The 10,800-nt window shown below is 41.9% G+C and overlaps 1 protein-coding gene across 3 annotated transcripts; it reads left to right on the top strand.

The window, feature by feature from the left end:
* Positions 1-2,635: 2,635 nt before the first annotated feature.
* On the top strand, positions 2,636-10,468 carry LOC147639102 (uncharacterized). Of its 3 annotated transcripts, XM_086787436.1 has the most exons (4): positions 9,018-9,070; positions 9,243-9,469; positions 9,654-9,959; positions 10,190-10,468. In XM_086787436.1, the coding sequence occupies exons 2-4, from the start codon at positions 9,419-9,421 to the stop codon at positions 10,370-10,372; spliced, it is 540 nt and encodes a 179-aa protein (XP_086643562.1). In that variant the 5' UTR covers positions 9,018-9,070; positions 9,243-9,418; the 3' UTR covers positions 10,373-10,468. The 3 variants fall into 3 exon arrangements, with proteins under 3 accessions (XP_086643569.1, XP_086643562.1, XP_086643553.1); XM_086787443.1 differs by lacking the exons at positions 9,018-9,070; positions 9,243-9,469 and adding an exon at positions 2,636-2,700; XM_086787427.1 differs by having other exon boundaries at positions 9,020-9,469.
* Positions 10,469-10,800: the final 332 nt, after the last annotated feature.

The raw sequence follows: 10,800 nt of genomic DNA, 5'->3' as shown, positions 1-10,800 counted from the left end.
TGGGGGGGAAGAGGGCGGAGGGAGAGGAAGTGAAAGAGGAGGAGCAAAGCTTGGATCATCGTCGTCAACGGAAGGTGTTACTCATTAACGTGCTCTGCACTCTCTCTTTCTCTCACGAGCTACCCTTTTCCTCTCCTCCTTAATGTGCTCTCCACTCTCTCTTTCTCTCACGAGCTACCCTTTTCCTCTCCTCCTCTTGAACTTGGTGGACAGGGGAAAGTCTAGTCCTATCATGTTTTTGACTCTTACGACTTTGAGAACCCATTCTCAAGGAAGCTAAGAGAGAAAAAATTATGAAGGCTCAATGTACTAGAGATAAGTGTGCGATAGTACTAGAGATGTGTGATTATATAGGAAAAATAGGTTATCCACTTCAAATCTCATTGGATTTCCTATCTAAGATTGATTAGATAATTAAGATAAACATAAAGATAAACTATTATCCAATATTAATAATAATATTTATTAACAAGTTTAAATATTTATCATTACTAGATATATAAATTTATCTTTTGTTTTATAATTATATAACTGCATTTTCTTTTATAACGTATTTTATTCAAAGATTTATTCTACACATAAAATATTTTAAAGAAATATTAAATTTAAAAAATTATTTTTTTAAAATTAAATAACATGAACTTTAAAAATAATATTATTTATCTAATTCTAAAAAATATCCTTTAAAATTAATGATTTTAAATTCTTTTATATTAATAAGTTATATATATTTTATTATTTAAAATTTATATTTTTTTTCTTTTTTTTAAAAAAATATTAAAAATATACTAAATTAACTTTTTCAAAAATATATTTTTTAAAAAATGGGAAGGTGGGAAGGAGGTGCCACGTGGTATTTTCTTGACATGTGGCACTATTATGCTGATGTGGCATGCCATGTCACCAAGTGCGAGGTGGCATGCAAAGGTCGCAAGAAGATGTGGTATTAATGATGACTAGGATGATGAGGTGGGGAGTCAACTAGGTTGACCATGTTGACATGGAGGGTGGAGATGGCAAGGTGAGGTGGCAAGCTGCTTATGTGGATCCTCTCGAAGCTGATGTGGACATAAAGTGGCATGCATATGTAAGATTTGTGCCTACCCAAGCTTCACACATGGAATGATATCTAGGCTTTGAAGTTTGGCAAGCTGCTTATGTGGATCCTCTCGAAGCTGATATCTAGGCTTTGAAGTTTGGCAAGCTGCTTATGTGGATCCTCTCGAAGCTGATGTGGACATAAAGTGGCATGCATATGTAAGATTTGTGCCTACCCAAGCTTCACACATGGAATGATATCTAGGCTTTGAAGTTTAGCAAGCCTATTATGTGGATCCTCTCGAAGCTAATGTGGACATAAAGTGGCATGCATATATAAGATTTGTGCCTACCCAAGCTTCACACATGGAATGATATCTAGGCTTTGAAGTCTAGCAAGCCTAACTAGGGATTGGTTTTAGACTTGAAAAGAGGAGAGTGGACACACTTTGGGAATTTTCACTTGGGAGGATTGAAAATGGACCTTCTCATATTCAAATTAAGCCAATTTTTTTTAAATAAATTCATGGCAACAAGTATATTGATCCCTAGAGTTTTTAGATTGAAAGATTCAATATTTAATTTTCCAGAATTAAATTACAATTGATTTAATGGGACTCTCTTTGGGTACTGACTATGGAGAGAGAGAGAGAGAGAGAGAGAGAGAGAGCTCTTAACCCTTCCAGCACTCACGAGTGAAAGATTGTGCTACACATGTATGCAGTGCGAGATAGATAGAGGGCGATTGTGGATCATCTAGTTGTCAGAAATTTCTATGTTTTTCAACATTCTAAAAAAGGTAGATTTTCCTTCGGTTTTTCTCTACATTCTAAAAGGCAAATTTGCGGCTTGATACTCTTTGAATTTTTGAAACCTTAAAAAAAGCATATCCTTGTGAAATTAATTAAACACACCAAAAAACGTTTAGGATGCATATCTTTTATTCATGGTGCATATTGACGCTTTTATTCGTGGTGTATTAATTAATGCCCGCTATGTGCAGGCATTAATTAATATTACCTTTACAATTAAGGTTAAGGGCTCGTCCCTTCTACAATGAACTGCACCCCCCTCCGCCCTTCATCGCACCCCCCCTACCCTTACTACACAACTCAGCAGAGAATACAAGGATAACCGTTTTAGAAAAACAAGAGATAGAGAATGCTGCATGCCAGGTATACGCGCGAGAGAACCCCTCTTCGCCCTTCCTACACACCTCAGCAAAAAGGGTACAAGCATAACCACTGCATAGGTATTCGCGTGAGAGAGAATCAAAGAGATGCATGCAAAAAAAACTAGATAGAAAAAAAGGAGAGAGAGACAGACACAGAACGTCAAATCCCAAAAAAAGAATTAAATTCCAAAAAAAGAATTAACTGCCTTCACGAAATACCCCCACCTACAAAATCAGATCTCTTAATGTCAAAAAACCTTAGCCTTTCCATTTCCCATCTTCCTTGTGCTTCCCTCCAAACTAATTAATTATTGAAAAATGTTTTGGGTGCCTATATTATTCATTCAGAATATTATAGATAGAGAGAGAGAAATATTATAGATAGAGAGAGAGAGAAATATTATAGATATAGATAGAGGACATTTAAATGTACAGATTTTCCTTGCACGCGAGCACGTCCAACTTATTGTATGGCGCTTGCATCGCAGGTGTGATATCTCTCAACAGTGTTGAACTTTTTTACGAATTTGAATATGGGTTTTTTCCTCGCACGGTGGGATGATCTTTTTGATTGATTTTGCCATTAAACAACCTACAAAGTGTGTAGCAGTATCCACACAGGAGATTTTTCTCAACCGATTACAAATCTTATAACTACAAGATTTTATAGAGGTTTTTTTTTTGTCAGCGGGCACTTGCGCAGAGTGGCTCAGCTCATCAGGAAAGGGGATTTCGATTTATTTTTTAAAATTATAGAGTTTTCCTGAGCTAAATTACAACTAAAATGCCTTTATTTTACAATGAAGTAAATAGTTTTAATGGGTAAAAGTGAGATTCTTGCAGGTCCATTGTATCACTGGACACTGTGTAGGTCTCTTGAACCAAACAGTCACTTTTGTCGGTTTTCAGTGGACACTGTGTAGGGCTCTTGAACCAAACAGTCACTTTTGTTGACTCCACCTTCTGGAGTGACGATCAGTTCAACTTCATTCTACATTTCTTACTTAGCTGCTCTCTTTAACTGCAGTACTGCTGCTTGGTTTATCCATGCAGCATTACCTCATTTGATGCCAAGTCAAGAGAGTGCTACTTTGATCCATGGTCCCAGTCATTCATGTTGAATCCAAACCTATTTCTCATGTGATTGGTTGGGGTACACCCTTTTATCCTCTACATGGCCATGGGAGCAGCCCCCCATGGATGTGGCCCGTGCTCGCATTGCATGGCAAGAATGGCCTTTCATCCCCAAAACACACATGGGGTGGCCACAGCCACATACAAGGGAGTGTTATTTCAAGAATGCCATTTCATCCCCAATCCACACTTTGTTGGTACTAGCCACATAGATTTCTCAAGTAGGGTGAAATTTCAACCAAAATAGGTGACACCAAATATGTTAAAGAACTTTCTCCTATCACCAATCTACATATGGGATGGGCAAGGCATGGTGAAGTTGTCACCAATTGGGCGCAGGAGATGTCAGCCGTGCTCGTGGTAGGCAGGCGGTTCGCATATGTTCCAACTTCACTTGGTTCACACAGCTTTTTCTGGTAGTGCTCTTCTTTGGTGGGAAGACTATGTTCGCCATCACACTATACGTAATGGTGGGGTACATGAGTACATGGATACATGAATACATGAATATGGGGGAGTACAAAAGTGACAGTGAGTACAACAGTATATGGTTGGAGTGGTAATCATCCTAGGAGTTCTAGCATGGGTCTCTGCTGGATGGCTTGGATATCTGCCATAGTGAGATGCCTGGTCGGACGAGCCCGATGCCTCGCAACGATGCTCTGAATCCTCCGGTGTAGGCACCGTCTCTGATGTAAGGATCCGCGAACCCTCGAGCGTCTGGATCTGCCCAACTGGATAGCTCTCTCAACTAGAGTCCCACGGGGTGCCCACTGTTGGGCTGTCGGCTGTGTGTCCTCCCGGGTAGTCCCTCTAAAGAAGTCAGTAATCTGTCTTTGTGTGGACTCCCTGCCAGTCGGGCGTCTGCTTCTCATAATGGACTCTCTGAGCTTGCGGATCGCCAGGAGATAAAAACCCAAGCATCGTTGATCACAATAGTCCATGACTCTAGCCAGTGGTCCAAATCCCTCTCTGAAAAGGCAATGGTAGTGCCCTCGAATCTCATAATATGCTGTGCAGCGACAGATGTAGTGCTCCTCCGTCTCTGGCTCTATCCAACAAATCTGACATATCCTGTCCCCTGGAGGTATGCCTCTAAATCTGCCTATCTCTATCTCTAACTGATGTGAAGAGGTGCGGATCTGCCCAATGGCGCACCTCAATCCATGAGAGAAATGGGTATCCATGTAGCTTGGTCTAAGTATAAAGCCATCCTCAGTGGTGCGGAGAAGATGGTCTCCATAGAAAGCCGTCTTCGTCCCTAACTCCTGCGAGGGCTCTAGCCATGTTCTCCTAGTGTCCAATTGAATGAGGTCCTGTCTGATGACTCTACTAATCTCAGAATGTGTCAAGGTGAGAGAGGGTGCCTCTAGAGAGTACTGGAAGGGGAAGTCTGTCTAAGATGAACCCGTGGAGCTCAAACCAGGATGCTATCTGCGCATACCAACATGAAGTGTCTCCCTCCATGGCTAGCTGATGAGAGGACTCTAAAGCAAGTCGTGCATACCGGTGTCGGGGAAGCTCCTAGGTGCTATGAATGAAGGACACTGATCTGGCAAGAGCCTCGACTACGATCGGTGGTGCTCCTGTCTTGGCTCGGATAATCTCATGGGGTACCGAGGCCTTAGCCCGAATCATCCTGGAGATCATGGACACAAGTGGTCTCTCCATCGATCTCCATCCATCGTATGTGCGTCCTGATCGACTGTGACGATCTAGGCTAGGCCCCCAGATCTGTACTCCATATAGCATAGCCGATGTGACCAGCGTGTCAAAAAGCCACAACTTAGTGCGTGGCTCCTGAAACTGTACCTGTGAGCACATCCTCTCTAGACCTCCTAGTGCTGCATATCCTCCAATCAATTTGGCCTCTGCTGCCCCCCTCATGGAAAATGTGGGCCGAGTGAACACCACTCCAAGATATGTGTATGAGTCAACATACTCCATTGTCTCCTGCGCCATATGTGAAAATAGGCGCTGATCTTGGCCAGCCTTTGGTGGTAAACACACCTAGTCTACTCTAGTCTATTAACCCTACTCCCTAGAGGAGTGAGTGAACTACAAGAACTCAGCACTTTGCTATTTATAAACCTTGGAAATCCCACGACCTGCTGTCGGCTAGGTCCCTGGACAAAACCTTCTTCTTACTGTAGCTGACTTAGATAAATCTCCATGAAAGCTGGCCGACAGCCTCTTGGGTTCTACTAGTGTCTTCCCTGCCCACACCTATCTGTTGTAGCTCTTGACTTTGGTTCTTAACTAGCTCTTTATGTGTTGCCCTTCAAGGATCAGACCTGGGATTGCATGCACATGACAAAAAATGCCAAAATTAATTATTTTATGATGCGCTTTACATAATTTAATGCTGCACATGCTTCTAGCTGTCCTTTTCTATGCTGGCCAGCTGCTTACTGACCATGACCTGTTGCCTATGTCTTTTGCTGGCTGACAGGAGCATAAAAGCTTCCTCTTGCTGTTGGCTAGCTCTTATGGTGGTTTAGGGCTGTAAACATTCCCAACCAGGCTGCCAACTAAGGCAACTAGCCATGGGTTGGCTGGCCCATAGACATGCCTCCCTAGCCTATATAGTAACTAAAAGCTTGTGATGCAAACCTAATGGTACACTTATCAGATGGGGTTCTCCAAATGGGTTAAGAGGACTGATTCTAGAGTGACCTCTATGGCTCTGAGATTGACCTACGTACCTCGTGCCTGACTGTCCTTGGATTGAGGGCTCACAGTGGGGTCATAGATCACAGCGTACGACAAATGTTCCTAAAAGGTACTACTTCTGTACAAATGTTGCACTGATGATGATGCCAGTGTGTCACTTTGTACCCTAGTGCACTGCCGTGTGCACGTGACATTCCCTCTTGCTTAGCTTGGCAGCCATGTTTAGGGCTTCCCTCTTCCATGTTTAGAGCTACCAAAACCATGCTTCCATCTTAGGAGAAGAATTTGTTCTGGCTCTATGACTTTTGCCTCGTCAATTATATCTGGTTGTTGTTTTCTGATACATCCTGCAATGGACTTACATATTGCTTCAACCAAGAAACATGAAAGACACTGTGCATAGTCCAACTTTAACTTCAAAGAGACATCACTTAACTTTTGAATGACCAGAAAATGGATGAAAGTATGGAATGAGAGCTTGGGAGTTGGGACAACACTTGCCCACTTGCTTTAGCCGTTGCTTCAAACAATGCTCTCTAGAAATGGGACGTGAACTTCGGATCTTTGTTTAATTTGATTGTGCATGGCAAACCACCAATGGGATACCAAAACCGAATGAAAAAGCGAGCTATGTCCTCAGCTATGGTTGTCTGCTTGCATGGAATGAGCATGAAGAACTTAACTAAATTTGTCCACAATAGTCATGCACTCTGTGTTTTTAGATCCAGATGATGCGAGAAGAGGGCCTACGAAGTCCATACTGATGCCGTGAAAAGGTCCTTTTGGAATAGGCAAAGGTGGAAGTACTGCTTGTTTTGTATGTGGAACTTTCACTTTTTGACATATCTGGCATGGTTGGACGTGTTGGTAGACATCCCGTCTCATTTTGGGCCAATAAAATGACCTCTCTAACTTCTCCAAGGTATTGTTGATACCTCTATGACCTCTGACAGGAGAAATACGGGCATCATGGAGAAGGACTTGGCACTTTTCTTGGAGTACACATAGGCAGCTCTTGAAAAACAACCTGCCATCCTATATACTGTAGTGGCCTGGTTCTAAACCGATGACCAATTGATATTGAGTCCTGAATTCTTCCGAATCTGGATATTGTGCCTTCATGCTTTCCAAGTCTTTTCCTTGAATTTTCAGCGCAGTGGACTCCTGCAATGTTTGAATTGTGCCTTTACAATTGAGACCTATGCACAAGTGCAAGTGGCCATTGGGCGGCCATTGAGAGGTCTCAAGAAAAGCTTTCGAAACAGGTACATGGAATGCTCGAATCGACCCAAAAGAGTAACAAGGTGGCTTTCACACTAGCTTTGTGCATCATTGGAGGATCCATAATGTGTTTTATGTTAGCTTGTCGAAGAAGTACGAGGGTTCACACCTAAAATATACGTTTCATCGTCATTGAATGTTGGAGAATAATCCGAGCTCGTGATGATGGAGCATGTCACTAAGAATCCACCTAAGGTGGAAGAAGAGGAAGAGATCTTGCAACCAGAGCATATCATCTCCCATAGGGAACAAAGAACAAAGGTTGGGAAGCCTTGTCAAAGGTTATGAAGACTACTTTAAGGAGTATTGGGCACCCTTTGAAGTTTATCTAGAGGCTTTCAGCTGTGGGAAACTAATTAGAAGTTGGGGGACATGTCATCAGTTGTGACATGGACTCCTTAGGACTTTTAGTCATGTTTACTATATATAGTATAGGAGGAGCCCACCTGCGACTCTAAACTAGGGTGGTCAAGGCCTTGGCCACTGCAGAAGATATGGTCTACGGTCAGTCACAGGCAACGGATGTGTCACAATCCGGAAACATGTGCACGGAAAATCTTATCCCATACATAACATCATGGCATAATACATAGGCATATGACAATACATAATCATGCTTTGAAACCAGTGAAACAACAATATGAAAACTTGCACAAGACACAGCACTAGGGACTGAAGTTGGCCCAGTGCCCCCACCGAAGGTATCTTTATTACCAACAGTGTGTTCTAGTACAAGAGAATGGGTGCCAGAGAGTAAACACTCTGCAGGCTGGCACCAGATACATCCAAAATATGATGAAAAATAAATAAAAAAGTTGCGTGAGGCCTCAATTTCAGCCTTCCAAGAGTTCCTGTGACACAGCCGTACTCTAGTATAGGATCACACCCTCTAGCAGTAGTGCTGTCCGGAATAACCAGCCATGAAAACCCTAGCTCTGGCCGCCCGAAGGTTCCACCCTTAGAGCCACAGACGAGCCAGAAGTAGTCGCCTGCTTTAGGAGAGAGCGAGAAGAATAGCTTCTATCTGTAGCAGCTATGGAAGCAAGTGATCAGCCTTAAAACAGCCTTGGAAGAAGTCGATTGGCCCTGGTCGACTGGCCCTGGAGAAGCTGTCCAGCATGCCAAACTGACACCTGCCAATAATCCTAGAGTGTTCCACTCCAAAAACAGTTGGAAGTAGGTGCCTAGCTGCTTTTTGGCTTCTCCCTCTCCTAGATTAGCAACTCGTGGAGTTATTTTTGCATGAAGAGCAGCCCACCTTGAGTAATGGCCAAGTTTCATTAAAAACTGGTCCAATTGATGTGAACACATTATAAACTGTCTGCCTAGACTTAAGTGGATGTGAACACTTTATAATTTGTCCGCTCAAATTTAAGTGTATGTGAACACTTGCACTCATAAACCTTAGTACAATAAAATATAAGCTGTAAATTGAGTTTGGGGTCACTTACCATGTGCAAAACACATAATACCACTGCCTCAGTCCCAAACGGGTGTGCACACTCATGTCCACAAGGTATCCAGGCATCCTCGGAGCCCATGGACAATCACAAGCAGAAATACTAGGCATTGTCTAGGCAGTTAAGACAAGTCATTCATGCATGTCAAAACACACACAAATGCTTTATGCACAATATTGTGGATTCAATCTCCCTACTTATTCATCTTGTACATAACTTGTCTCGGGCACCGCCCATGCAGGTACAAAGAATGCTCACTAGGTCCACCCTTCCATGAGACTTCATTAGTATGCAAGGAACTCTCACCAGGGTACCTACCCTTCAAGAACATGCAAGTGTGAAATGTTTTTTGGGATCTAGACATGGATCTTATTGCATATGTTATCAACGGGGACTTGTGGATGCATGAGAAATCGACAATGCATGCGACTAGTTTTTTTGATTTAACATGTGCACTCAAAAGTAGGTTGTGGGTTTTATAGGTGGTGATTGCCTAGCTTGAGGGTTGGCATTGACATTGTACATCGAACTCTGTAAGCTTTATCATCTGGATCTGAGCTTGATAGCAGGATGCATTAGACCCGTGAAGGTTGGAGATCCCCCTACAAAACGGGTGCATTGCCCCTTATTCTCTAGCTGGCAGTCTGTAAAGCTCCCAATGTTACAACGGGCAGGGGAGATTGCCTCTTTTTTCTCGAGCAGGCAGTCTGTAAATCCCATAATTTTACTTTTTGAAGTCACACCTATTGCTTTGCTTCACACTCAACATAATATAGTATTCACATGGAGGATGAAATTTGTTTTGACTGGTTTAGTTTCTACATGCTCTGACTGATGAGTACATGTTTTTATTATTGTCTAATTATTTGTTATTTGCTGATGCCACCTCTCAGATTATGGAGGGTTTGATGACAAAGCATTATCTATCACTACCTCATGCTCCTTGTCAATCTGCACCGGCAGCACTTAGTCAACATTGTCCTGTAGTCGCCTCCAAAGTTTCAGCTCAATTTTTTTCGTTCAGGAAAAGCTACCCCAAAGAGAATCTCAGAACCTACTGCTTTTCATCTGCCTCAAACTCTTGCCCCCCTCCTTTTGACATAAGCATACTTGAAAATTACACTCAGAGGGTGCCATCAGAAGTCTTACTGGTGCATGCACTGGTTGATGATGAGGAAGACGACGTTCTTATTTACAAAGTATGCATTCAGATATATCACTGTTTGTAGAAGAGCATAAGATGCATGGTCATTGCATCTGCTTTCTAACTTCCTCTCACCCATGCATGGGATCTTCCATTCAGAGAATGGGAAGACCAAATCTTTTAGAGTGCTTTGCATGCTTGGTAGAGCTTTTATATTGTATATGAACTATTGTTTACCAGGGTTATTCTTAACTTTTACATTTTGTATATATTAATGTGTAGCAGGGTCATTCTTCATCTTTGATGAGAGCTACATCATCTGATCTAGAAGAGGCAGTCCTCCCACCAAGTGCAATAATCCATGGCATTGACAGGATGAAGGGCCCTTACAATCCAAGTAACCCACAGTACATTGAGACAGGTTTGAGTTGGGATGATTTCCTTAATTTTTTGAAATTAAGGGGTTAATAGTGTCATATGTGTTTCAATATTTGTTACATTACACTGCAATCTAATGTATCAGACCAGTTCTAAAGATTTGATTCATTTTTGGAGGCAAAAATGTTCATCCAAAGACAGTTATAAGCTAGGGTTGAGTACGAACTGGAAGAACGAATACGCATTAGTTGGATAGAGCCACCAGTGTTCTTGCCTTATCTTTTGTTCAGTCACAGTTAGACATCTCTGGCGTTGTTGAACGAGAGAGAGAGAAATGAAATGATAAATTAACGTCTTCAGAAGGCCAAAATGACCTTTGAGACCAAAAAGGTTACAACAATTGGTGGATCTGATACAATGTTCCTGGATTCATCTAGGTATATATATATATATATATATATATATTATGACGTTAGAAAATAAGATTTTATATGCAAAATAGCTTATACATTCTAAAT

Source organism: Cibotium barometz, chromosome 4 (genome assembly GCF_041138505.1).
Source record: "Cibotium barometz isolate CiBa-2024 chromosome 4, ASM4113850v1, whole genome shotgun sequence".
NCBI lineage: Eukaryota > Viridiplantae > Streptophyta > Polypodiopsida > Cyatheales > Cibotiaceae > Cibotium > Cibotium barometz.
The sequence above is the reverse complement of the archived record's forward strand: the minus strand, read 5'-3'. Positions and strand labels throughout refer to the sequence as shown.

Coding starts and splice junctions, on each gene's coding strand:
- LOC147639102 (XM_086787436.1), top strand. CDS start 9,419: ATGTTACAACGGGCAGGGGAGATTGCCTCTTTTTTCTCGAGCAGGCAG. Junction 9,470..9,653: donor TTTTCTCGAGCAGGCAGTCT/GTAAATCCCATA, acceptor GCCACCTCTCAG/ATTATGGAGGGTTTGATGAC. Junction 9,960..10,189: donor ACGACGTTCTTATTTACAAA/GTATGCATTCAG, acceptor AATGTGTAGCAG/GGTCATTCTTCATCTTTGAT.